The sequence below is a fragment of the Grammomys surdaster genome, unplaced genomic scaffold (genome assembly GCF_004785775.1).
Source record: "Grammomys surdaster isolate TR1022 unplaced genomic scaffold, NIH_TR_1.0 234, whole genome shotgun sequence".
Classification (NCBI taxonomy): domain Eukaryota; kingdom Metazoa; phylum Chordata; class Mammalia; order Rodentia; family Muridae; genus Grammomys; species Grammomys surdaster.
Window position 1 is genome coordinate 3,578,930 of NW_021604679.1, and position 12,590 is coordinate 3,591,519.

Below are 12,590 nucleotides of genomic sequence, written 5' to 3' on the forward strand. Positions count from 1 at the left end.
TGTGGGGTGTGTGTGTGTGCGTGTGTGTAAAATGAAAGTGCACAAAGGATCTTAGTAGAATACACATCTGTTACCATGGTTACTTCTTTGAAGGACAGTGGGAACTCTCATCTTTTCTTTGCTGTTTTTCTCTATTGTTGTATCTTTTAAAAACTGTGATTATGTATGAATTTGGAAAAGGAGACAGCTTTCCTCCTAAAACAAAGATAAGAAATTGGAGTGTCCTCTTGCCACTGACTCCTTAGCTAGGGCCACTTTCTTCCTGCAGGCAACCCCACACTGCAAGCTTCTTCCCTTCTGCAAGCTCCCACCCCCTCAGAGGGTATAGCCAAATGTGCTTGCTGTCTCCAAGGGATCCTGTTTTACCTTTCATGGTGTATAAATAGGTCATCTACTCAGGGTCCTCTCTGATTGCACATTCCCTGGGCGTCCAGCCACTGCTGAGTTCTCAGAGTAAGAATCTGCCCCATTTTCTCAGTTAGGCCTTCCTAAGGGCTCAGGAAAGTCCCACGAGGACAGTAAAGTGGATTCTGGCCTTGGGTCCCAGGTCAGGTACTCACATGAATTGGATGATTTTGTTCAAGCCCTCGATTTCATACAAGCTCTCAGTGTCTGATCCACCTTCATCCAAAGACAGCTTGCCTGGGGACAGGACAGATACTGCTATAGTCAGTGGCCTTCAGGGTCCCTCGGGAACAGACAAGCTTGGTTAGGCATTGTTGGATAGGACACCCATGACTGTGGGCTCTTGGTGGGCCTGGCTCTTGCTGTGATTTCCCATGGTTCAGAATCTTGTGAACTGGAGAGGCCCATCTGCAGGGCTTGTGGCCACCATGGGTAGGCCACAGGATGATTTGAAAAGAGACAGATGCACTTAGATTCTATCACCTTGAGATCCAAGGCTTTACACAAGTCATCAGTCTCTGGAAGCAAGCACTAGCCCTTCTCAGTGGGTCTCTGGGTATCTGGTGAATTTTATGTAAACTTGACACAGGGTAGAGTCATCAGAAAGGAGGGAACTCCAATGGAGAAAATGCCTTTGTAAGATTGGGCTGTAGGCAAGCTGGCAGAGCATTTTCTTAATTGGTGACTGATGTGGGAGGGCCCAGGTCATTGCAGGTGGGACCATCCCTGGACTGGTGGTGGTTCTGGGTTCTGTATGAAAGAAAGCCTGTAAGCAACACCCCTCCATGGCTTCTGCCTCATGGAACTGTGGGTGAAATGAACTCTTTCCTCTCCAAGTTGTTACTGGTCATGGTGTTTCACCACAGCAACAGTAATCGTAACTAAGACACCAGGCTGCTGGGCGCTATGTTGGGGTTGCCCTTTCCAGGGAGTGACTGGGAAGAACTGATCAACATCAGGTAGGGGGATGTTGGCCATGGCTCTGGGCCCCAACCTTCTCTCAAGTCGTCCACGTCCATGACCTCGCCCTGTGTGATCCAGCTCATGTAACCACGAAGGTCCTCCTCCAGCTGCTGCTTCTCCCGGAGCTTTTGGAAGGTTCCCCTGGACTTGGCTTTTTCTCGCTCCTTGGTGAATTCTCTAAGACAAAACCAGACATAGGGAAGAAGAGGAAAAGGGGCAGGGCCCACTGAGCTTCCTTAGCATCTGGATGTGTCCTCTTCTGGTCTGGGACACTGCCTATGGGCCAGGGACCCTCGATGTCTTCCCTCTCTCTTCACTCTACCCAGTCCCATCTCCAGGTGCATCTCCAAGCACCCTGGCTCCTTCTCAGCCTCTCATTTTCTCCTTAGGTTTATCTCTTTGAATATCAGGAATTGATAGGACATTCCATCATTCTGATATTATTCCAAATTTGCCATACCGCCTGGGCTTTTTAATTATCCTAAAATGATTTCTGCTTATAGACTTAAGCCCTGAGAAAATCCTCTTGGGTACAAGGGGAAACTGAGGTCTCACTAGAATCAAAGGACACGAAGGATGCAAGGCATCCTGGGACCAGAAGAGGGCAGCCCTAGGCCACCAAGCAGAACTCAACACCAGGTCAACACCAAGCAGCACAGGACACCAGGTCAGTTGTTAGTACTGATCCAAACCCAGGAAGTGTCTGCTTGTGGTGTCCAGCTGGGTACTCTTGATCATTTTATGCACGAAGTTTTGGGTAGTTCAATGAAGTCCATCCACAGATGGCTCCTCAGAATAATGTCACAAAGTGCACAAGATAAGAACATGGAATGAGAAAGGAACTGATCATAGAACAAATTCCAACAGAGGAATGCAGTTGCTTCTCCATTAGTACAAGGATCCTGTTGCAGGTCTAATGTCTATCGCCATTTTGCAATCGGTAAGGAATGCAAACAGGGTGCAACAACAGACATGTGACATCGTTTCCATTAGGAGAATCCACAGGCACTGCTAATGATACTGTGGTTAGTCGCCTGCATTCATTATTAAAGGAAACATTTCAGTTAATGCAATAGAAAGTAAAGATGGGTTTCCCCTAGCTGACTTCACAGACTCCTGAGTTCTGTCTACAGGCTGTCTGGGGAGAAGCTTCTGGAATGGGATGATGTCAATCCAGAAGGGAGATGAGGCTACAGCTAGCCCCGCCACTGTGGCTGGAGTGGATGCCAGCAGCGCCACTCTGCTGAGAACAGCACTCATTAATGGTGAGGATTTGTATGTGCTGGATCCTGTTCTAAGTATTTTAAACTCATCTAACTTTCCCAAGAACCGTAGGAAACAGGTCCTGAAACTACTGTTGACAGATAAAACACTGAGGCACCGAGAGGTTAGGGACTTAGGCAGAGTCTCACAGCCACTAAGCTGTAAGCAGTTCAGGGGTCAGACAGGTAGTCCACCTAGTGGGAGTGCTTAGCCAGTGCAATGAGTACTGCTCTCATCGCTGACACATGCCCAGGGCTGGAGTCTGGGGCTTCCAGGCTCACACAGGAGTGTGGATACTGAGGGAAAGGAGAAAGCAGAGAGGGAGAAGGCTTGGAGGGAGCAATGTGCAAGCTTGCAAAATGCGTCTTCTGACTTCCTAGCTAAACAGGAAGAAGTGTGCCTGGCCTGGCAGGGCTGAGAGATGGGCTGAGGGCTGGGAATCTGCTCCTTTCTCCCTTCCACCAGCTGCCATTTTCCTTACCCACTCAGGACACCCAGCACCAGGTTGAGGATGAAGAAGGAGCCCAGAAGAATGAGGGTGACAAAGTAGATCCAGGGCCACTCATTCCCAATGGCATCGTTGACCTGGTCCAAGACAAAAATGTGAGTCCAGTACTCTAACCTGAAGGATAATTCCTGTCTGCCATTTGGTCTGTCCAAGTGTTGACTATGCACCTGGCCCAGGCTAGATGAATCCATTGTCCATCCTGTCAAGAGTTTCTCTAACCTGCCTCTCAGACCCCATCTACAGTCCGTTTCTTTACAGCCAAACTTTTCAAAGTGACAATCCTCTGTGACCCTAGCAGAGTGTCCTGACATCTCTGGGTACTGTCTTACATCTCTAGTAAAGATATGACACGTGCTCTCCTCCTAGACTTGTAGCAGAGTTGAAATGACACGTGTGACATTCCTTTGACATGTTTAATCATCTGCTTCCCTAATGTGAGCCTGCGAGAAATGTTCATACTAATCCTTTATATTTGCAAAGCATTTGACAGTCTTACAATCCCCCACACCCATCCTAGGCAGCACCACGTTATTCTCAAGAGTTCTGGATTGGAGTCACATGGGTGAGAGCTCAATTCTTGGCTCAGTGGCTCATTAGATCCATGGACACAGTTAGATGACCTCCCTGAGCTTCGATTTCCTTATCTGTGAAATGGGACAGATGCTGTTTGTTGCTGGAGGATTAAATAAGAAATGCAACAGAGCTAAAAAAAAAATACCTAACAAAGAATTTGCTCTAATAAGAAAGATTCTGCAATGGTGATTTCATCCCAGCAATCCTGCTAGTTTTCTCCCCGGCTCTAATGTAACTCTTATGGTGTAAATGGTATTATCTTTAGAGATGAGGAGAGAGATACATAGTGATATTTACCTAAGAAAGCCATCTTGCCCAATGGCAAACAGAAAGACCTAAAGGGCTCCTCATCTCTCAAGTGTCCAAGATTTCACAGGACACCAGTAAAGAGTGACTGCAATTCTAGAGAAAACTCAGGCACTGAGACTAGAACTCATGGAGCTTATCCATCCCTTACCACCTTCTTGGGTCTTGTAGACCTAGCACCATGGAACTTGTCTCAGGGAATACTAGGCAATGGTGGGCTTTACAAGCCCTTTCTTCTGGCCCCCTACTAAGCCTTTAGAAGAGAGGGATGTTTTGGAAGCCCAGACTCACCCAGTACAGGACATCAGTCCACCCCTCCATGGAGATGCATTGGTACACGGTGAGCATTGAGAAGCCAAAGTTGTCAAAGTGGGTGATGCCGTGGTTGGGTCCTGGCCAGCCTCCTCGGCACTCACTGCCGTTGATGGTGCAGGGACGCCCAGAGCCAGTTCTAGCACAGGGTGATGGCTTCTCATTCTCTACTGTGGCCACAATGTCTGGAGGCAGAAGGATGTAGCATTAAACAAGCAGATGGTGACTGGAGACAAGCTGATCAAGGACCATTTGAAAGAACAGAGCAACAGGGATGAAGGACCTAAGACTGAGACTGGCAGTTGGCACCCTCAGGTGACAGCAGCTGTGTTTTAGAACTAAAACAAGGTTGGAAGGACTACTCTGAAGATGAACTGTCCCTTGAGGTTCAACTCATGCTGCAGGAACAATCAGAGGAGTCTCTGTACCTTCTGAGACAAGAAGGGGTCATTTTCCAGCTGGAGTGGGCTGGGGACAGGGGCTTTTGACATGAGGCTTAGTGTGGGGAGTCAACGTGGAGCACTGCTGGGCTGAGCTGTGCCAGGATCACCTTCTAGAGATAGCACCTCTCTGTGTTCCCCCAAGGAGGTTTTATTTTCTCTAAAACTCTCTGTCTCTGTCTCTCTCTGTCTCTGTCTCTCTCTCTGTCTCTCTCTGCCTCTGTATCTTTCTCTGCCTCTCTGTGTCTCTCTCTGTCTCTGTCTCTCTGTCTCTCTCTTTCTCTGCCTCTCTGTGTCTCTCTCTGTTTCTGTCTCTCTGTCTCTCTCTTTCTCTGTCTCTCTGTGTCTCTGTCTCTGTCTCTCTCTCTCTCTCTCTCTGTGTGAGTGTGCGTGTGAGCGCATGTGTGCGCTACTGCATGTGCAGGCAAAGGCCAAAGGTCCTCATCAAGTGTCTTCTCCAGTTGCCCTCCACTTTATTTTTTGAGGCAGGGTCTCTGGCTGAACACAGAGATCACTGGCTTGGCTATGCTGGCTAGCTGCAAGCCCTAGGATCTGCCTGTCTCCGCCCTCACTACTGGGGTTATAGATCCACCATTTGTTACTTCAGCACCTGGCTTTTTTACATTAGTTCTGGGGACCCAAACTCAGGTCTTCATGCTTGGATAATAAGCCCTTCACCCACCCCATTATGTCCCCAGTCGCTCAAATCTAGAAATTTTGATATTGCCCCGGAATACTGTTATCTTACGATGTTTTACAGCCTCCTGCTGTGTTCTGAGATGAGGTTACCCTTGGAACACAGTGCCCCTGCCTTACCACACTTACGATGTCACTCAGAGCTCTAACGGTGGGTGGTGGGTGGGGAGGACAGTGACGGTCAGTTTCGGGTCCCTGGCTCTCTGGAGCTGGAACCTCTGATCTGAGAGGAGCATTTGAATGTTGCTGCTCAGCATTCCGTAATGGCGTGGCACCTCCAAGGTTGTCCCGAAGCTCATGCTAGACGGTCCCTGCCATCTGCCTAACAGTGCTGATAATAGGATGTGGAAAGTCAGGGCAACGGAAGATGCCAGTGTTGGGTACAGGGTGTGGACAGTTCTAACAATGGCAGAGGCTCCTGTGAGAAAGGACTGGGAAGCTGTCCGCTGAAACCATGTCAGAGTCCACTCTTAGTTTGACCCTGCATTGACAGACTCTTGCTCATGGGATTGGGGAAGCAAGCAGCCTCTCCCCAAGAGGCAGTGAGGGCAGGGCTGCTCTGGTGACTCCCATTTCTGAGACAGACAGAGAGCCCAACCTCTGTCTGTGTCACCTTCTCTACATTGAAGACCCTGGAGTAGGCTGCGCTCAGAAGTTTCCAGGAATTCATCCATAAAGTAGCAAGGCTCAGGGCAAGAGCCAGAAAGCCTTCTGAGTCATCTGCCTCCTCAAAACTATCTTCATGGTGATGCTAAGATGTTGCTGGATGCTTGGCTTCCCAGTCTCGCAATGGAGAGTGGAGTTGTCCAGCAGTCACATGACATGTGATGTAGCAACAGCCTCCTGCAGAGCAGATGTGAGCTCTAGCCCACTTGCTTAAAGCCAGGTATTGAAGAGCCTTACCAAAAATATCACACAGTGCCACTCTTCTCACTAAGGGGATCTTGTTTGGGAGAATGCTGTCGTTTTGACAAAAATACACTCCTGTTTTATGTCATCAGATCACTGCTGCTCTTAGAAATGAATGGATATCGTTATATTTGGTCCAGTTTCCATATGACTATCAGATCTATACAGACCATGACCTCCCAGTGTCTTCATTGCCATGTGAGGATGTGAAGGGGTCCTAAAGCCAGAAAGGTAAGAACTGCCACTTTAGGAAGACTTCCTAGTACTCTACGTGGACTTCAATGTGGGCTGTTTATGACACCCACAGAGTGTCCCCTCTGAGCATCATTCAGTACATATCCTATAGGCCTGATTTAGGAGACAGTTCTGATCAAAGTAAACTATGGCCACAAGGAAAGTATGAAGAGAAATCCAGGCTCATCCCAGGCCTATGCTTCAATCCACACCTGACCCAGGGAGCCTGGAACATACTGGATTGTACAGGTGGGGGGTGGAACAAGCTGAGGCCAAGGACAGCTTCTCATCCCTGATCCTGGTGGAGCTGTCTTTACTTCCACTCTCACGAGTCCAGGAGATGTTTCCAAGGTGCATTAGTGTGGAGGGGAACTGGCTTTGACCCTGAGCTTCTTTACTAGCTGTGATGGCCTCATTCAGAGTTGAGTTGGGGCTTCTACCCCTCCACCATCTTACATAGCTCACCTGTCCCGATGAAGTAGCAAGTCTTGTGCATCTTGCCCTTGAAAAGCTCCAGTCCAATGATGGCATAGATGATGACCATGAAGAGGACTAGCAGGGCAATGTGGAACAGGGGGAGCATGGCCTTGAAGATGGAGTTGAGGACTACCTGAAGGCCTGTGGCAAACAGCAAGGAGGGGGAGTCATTTGTCTTCATTGTCTCATGGCCTTCCCTCTATAAACAGTTGGACACCCATGTCAGAAGGGGCAAAGGAGGGCTTGGGGGAAGAGACACTGTCACCCACTGGGCACCCCTGACACCAGCCGCAGGGGTCTGAGCACGCGGAAAGCTCGCAGGGCTTTCACATCCAAGCCGGCTCCTTTGCTGCTCATGGGGGCCGTGTTGGTTTGAATAACGTTAACTTGTTCCAGAATCGCAGTGAAGACCCTGGAGGGGGAAAGAGGCAGAGAAGAGGGATCAGCAGTCAGATGAGCCAGAGCCCCAGTGCGCTGAGACCTTGTATCCCACCATGTAGAGGACAAGAGAGTGGGGAGCAAACGTTCTCCCAATGGTCAGTGTTAAAGAATTTTATTCATCCCGGGTTTCTGAGGCCAAGTTCAGCTTTGAGCTATTGGTGATGAATGGTACTAATGGTACCGAAAGGGAGGCTTCAGGCTGAGATACAAGCAAGCCATAGGCATAGTCCCTGGTCCTAAGTCAGAGTGCATAACGAGAAGCTGCAGGATGACCCATCACTCATTTGGCGACCCAGGCGGGGAAGGGGGTGGGGTGGAGTGGGGGGTTGGGAGGTGGGAGGACAGAGGGAGTTCTCTACTAGGCTCTCCCTAGGACTGCCTTCCTCCTAACACTGGATGTGCTCCTCCTGTTCTCCTCCTCCCCCCTTAGAGCTTCGAAGCCCGTTCAACTCTTTTCTAGGAACATCTCCAGTGACCCCGAGATCATTGCAGAACAATGGCGTTCTGTGAAGCCGTGATGGTGCTCTGTGATGCTCTATTCATCTGCATGGTTTCCATCCAGAGCACCTCACAAGGACCATGCTGAGAATACTTAGTCTTCCCTGCTGTGGTGAGAGGAGCACTGAGGGACCAGCAGATAAATGATGTCATTGGGCTGAAGGGTAGTGCAGTTAATGGTTAACTGTGCCAAGGATGCTTCGATTTGCATCCTGCTCGCTGTGTGACACTGGGCAAGTTGCTCACTTCTCTTTATCTTATTCTCTCCATCCATAGAATGGGGGAAATGGAAGAGCTGTCAAAGAATGTTATATGTAAAACACATAGTAAGCCCCCAATACATGCGGCTGTTATAGTTAGGTATTGGTTAATAAAATGGGAATATCGTAGGCTACCAAAAATTCATTTCCTGAAATTCTGACACCCAGTAACTCAGAATGTAACCCTGGATATAGGGCTATTAAAATGAGATTATCAAGGTAGGCTCTAATCCGATTTGCTGGGTATGCTTTTTCTTAGGGGAAATCTAGATGTACAAAGAGACACAAAGGTGCATGCTCATAGACAGACCACGAAAAGACACAGTGAGAAGGTGGCCACGTACAGCCAAGGGGAGAGACCTGGGGACATCAGGCCTGCCAACACTAGATTTTTAACTTTTGGACATCTGCAACAAATCCCCACTGTGTAAGCCTCCAGGCTGCAGAGTCTGATGAGCATCCTAGTTCACTACCACAGGCTACTGTATGTCCTTATTTGTGTATATAGTCTAGATCTGTGGAAGTGATGCACAAGTGGCAAAGGGGACCACTGGAGCCACTCACATGTCCTCTTGCATGTGGCAGGGGGAAGATGAGGGAACTTACAGTGTCGGGGTGGTGATGTGGTTTGTGACCTGCAGGCAGGTATTGGGGTCACTGGGTCATTTCCCACCAACAAGGGCCACACTCCAGGATGGTTAGCACAACACTGAGGTCTCATCTTGCCTCTGGGCTACTGGTAGCCTCAGGGAGGATCTGGCTCTGGCCTCAGCCAGCTCTTACCCCAGAAAGACAATGATGAAGTCCAGAACATTCCAGCCACTGCGCAGGTAAGCATCCTGATGGAATAGGAAGCCGTAGGCTATAATCTTCATGGCGGCCTCAATGGAGAAGACGATGAGGAAGAAGTACTCCAGTTTCTCCTGGAGGGGAGAAGGTGGTGGCAAATGTGGTCACACCTTCCCCTGTGCACTCCCAGTGCCCCCTTGCTCTAGCCTTGATCTGCCCTCCAGCTTCTGCCACTCCTAGATGCTCCACCTCCCTGACAGCTACCTGCTCCCTTTAACATTTCACTCATAAGCTGTCTCCTTAACGAGGTCTTTCCTGGCAACCAAGTCAGTTTACATTGCTTCCAACCTTTCAACTCTTCTTCCAAGCTTCACGTTGTCTTATCTTCTGGCTAAAGTGCCACATATATACCTTTATTGTGTTCTTTAACTCTTTTCTCACCAGAATATAAACTCCACAACAGGGTGGAATTGTTGCCCATTCTCCCCTTCCCCCTTCCCCCAGCTTCCAGGGCCTTGAACTGGATGAATGAATGGATGAGCCTGTGTGCTAGCTAGTTTTCTGCCAACGTGACACAAGCTAGAATCATCTGGGGAAAGAGACTCTCAAGAAAATGCCTAACAGTCTGGCCAGTCTTATCAGGCATTTTCTTGACGAATGTGGGAGGACCCAGTCCAGTGTGGCTGGCTCCAGCTGTGAGCAGGTGGGGCTGAGATGTGTAAGACTTTATGGCAGAGCAAGCCATGAGGAGCAAGTCAAGAAACAGTGTTCCTCCATGGCTTCCTGCCTCCAGGATCCCACTCTAAGTTCCTTCATTGACTTCCTTCAGTGATGGAGTGCGACCTGACAGTCGTAAGATGAAGGAGGAGTCCTTTCTTCTCCAAGTTCCTTTTGGGGGCAGTGTTTTCTCACAGCAATAGAAATCCCGACTAAGACAGATCCCAGGTGGCTTCCAGTGTGGACATTCCCCTCTCCTGCCACCCAGTGGACTAATGATAGAAAGTAGGGTGGACTTAGCACCCCAAATGACCCTCTCTTGATAACCAGGGTCCTTCGCTCTTGTTTATTTCCCTGGCACCTCCCTTTTCACACCCACTACAGCTGTCTCCAGGCAGCTACATCCAGGCAGGGGGACGAGAAAGCAGAGTGCCCTGTGTAAGAGGGTGCCCTGTTGGTGAGGTGACAGCCTCACCCTGAAGATGGCCTTGCTGAGTCCTCCATACCCTGCTCTGTAGCCTGATCCTCTGGGTCACCCTGGGCCTGTCACCCAGGTCACCCTTTCCCTACTCAGGGCCCAGGCAAGAGCTATTTCTAACTGAGAAAACAGTTTCTTCCTGGCTGGGCTCCAAGCTGAAATGGCTTTTCTTGCAGCATCCAATAGCCCTCGTTCTCCAGGCTCCTCACACAGTCCTAGCCTCCGACGAAGTGTCAGGGCTGTATGCTTGCAGCAGGTGGTTTAACTGGAGAACAAAAAGTTGTTTTTAGCAAGAAGGGTCTGTACCCACCCACAGTTCACTAACCCTATTACCACCATCCACCAGTACCCATTCCCAGTTGAGCACCTCAGGACTAGGGAGGGCCTCTCCAGGACCCCTTTTATTAGGATTCATGCTTCTCAATTGTGGGCACAGCCAGATGGGGAACGTGGCCATCCCAGGAATGACTTAGAAGAAGTGGAAGGAAAAACAGAGGTGTATGTGAGCGAGATCTGTTTTTTTTTTTAATCTTGCCCCCGACTGCTCCTTAGTTTGTAATCCCAAAGCTTTCTCCTTCCAAAAATATAGTTTACAATTGAAAGGCACCTTCATACCATTCCATTAACAGGGTTGTTGCTTGGACCCACATTGAGCATCATGGTGTAGGGGAATTGGGAGACAAATCTTGTCTCTACACAAGAGAGCTGCCAGGGGCCGTCTGTATGTCGTTCCTACTGAGAGGAATGGAATGAAGGGAGGGTCTCCAGTGTTCTTCTCTCTGTGTGTTAAGCATCTAAGAATCAGGCCCATCTCTCAGGGGGAGGGAAGTTAAGTCAGTGTGTAAATTTTCAGGCTGATTCAACCCCCAAGGGACAGACAGAAGTTTTGTTGAGGGAAGGGAAAACAGAACTCAAAATAGTTGTGGTGCTCATAGGCTGGGCAGCTGGCCAGATATACCAGAGAGCTGCCTGCACCTGCTCCTGTCTGTCTGTCTATCTCTTGGCCGCAGAGCAAGCTTGTAGGGACTATGGGCCTCAGGTGGGAGTCAGTTGGGACTCATAGCTCACCAGCTCCAAGACTCAACTCTCTCTGTTTACCTCTCAGCCACCTAATCCTGGAATGCACACAACATGACCCTTGCTGTGTAGACATGGATCAGGGATATTTCCATTCTTGCTCCATAGGGACAGTGTTATCAGTGTTACATTGTGCTGGCCCCATCTCTCTCTGGAGACCCACAGAGAACAAGGGCTATTCACTCTCTGGGTATTTATTATTAAGCTTGAGACTAAACCCCTGGGCACGAACTGGCTGGCATCATATAATCAAAGTCACAGTCTCTCCAAAGCATTTCCATCATTGTGTGTGGGAGAGCCTGCTGTCAATCACAGAAGGCAGGAGACACACGGTGTACATTCTCACTGGCAGTTTCTTTACTCTAGGAACCTCAGTTTCCTTGTGGGTAAAACTGAGCTAATTCAGTGGTTAAGAGCACTGGCTGTTCTTCCAGAGGACCCCAGTTCAATACCTAGCACCCACATAGCGGGTCACAAACGTCTGTGACTCCAGTTCCAGGAGATCCAATGCCCTCTTCTGGCCTCAGTGGCACTGTACACACACACACACACACACACACACACACACACACACATATATATACATATATATATATATATATATATATATATGCAGGTTAAACACTCAAACATGTAAAATAAGATAAATAATTTTAAAAATTGATCTAATTAACCCCCCACCACCACTTCCAAGAGCTGTCCTGAGAATTAAATGGCATCCTATAAGGGGGGAGGTCCCACAGTTCGGTGGGTCACAGGTCTTCTACACGCCTTTGAGGAAGGGTCTTTCACCATAGCATCCATGGTCCTTTCTAGGTCTTCACAGAGCTGCTGGGTGGGGCTACATCAGTGAGTGGTTACATCAGGGCATGGTTCTATTCAATCAGGAACTCAGCATGTTTGAGCCTGAACCTCTCTTCCCCTTGAACCAGCCTTCCTCCTAAGTCCTGGCCTTGGCCCATAGTGTCCATTTACTCAAGGCAGGGCTCTTTCTGGCCTTGGGTCCCACCAGATCCAGACATTTCTGTTGTTCATGCCTGATTCATTGATCTCTGTTGGAGCTGCTCCTGCCTGTGGAGCAGCCTGCTCACACTCCCTGATCTGCTCACACTCCCTGATCTGCTCACACTCCCTGATCTGCCCACACTCCCTGATCTGCTCACACTCCCTGATCTGCCCACACTCCCTGATCTGCTCACACTCCCTGATCTGCTCACACTCCCTGATCTGCTCACACTCCCTGA

General features: G+C 49.1%; 1 protein-coding gene across 3 annotated transcripts in view; it reads right to left on the reverse strand.

Annotated features, from left to right (window-relative positions):
- Cacna1s (calcium voltage-gated channel subunit alpha1 S) overlaps positions 1-12,590 on the reverse strand; it is a 67,223-nt gene that overhangs the window by 42,072 nt on the left and 12,561 nt on the right. For all 3 annotated transcript variants that reach the window (XM_028773802.1, XM_028773803.1, XM_028773800.1), the window contains exons 3-9: positions 9,069-9,208; positions 7,356-7,498; positions 7,075-7,227; positions 4,310-4,515; positions 3,113-3,216; positions 1,400-1,545; positions 561-642 (exon numbers count right to left, since the gene is read on the reverse strand). In XM_028773802.1, the coding sequence (XP_028629635.1) occupies positions 561-642; positions 1,400-1,545; positions 3,113-3,216; positions 4,310-4,515; positions 7,075-7,227; positions 7,356-7,498; positions 9,069-9,208 (974 nt within the window). The remainder of the gene's footprint in view (positions 1-560; positions 643-1,399; positions 1,546-3,112; positions 3,217-4,309; positions 4,516-7,074; positions 7,228-7,355; positions 7,499-9,068; positions 9,209-12,590) is intronic.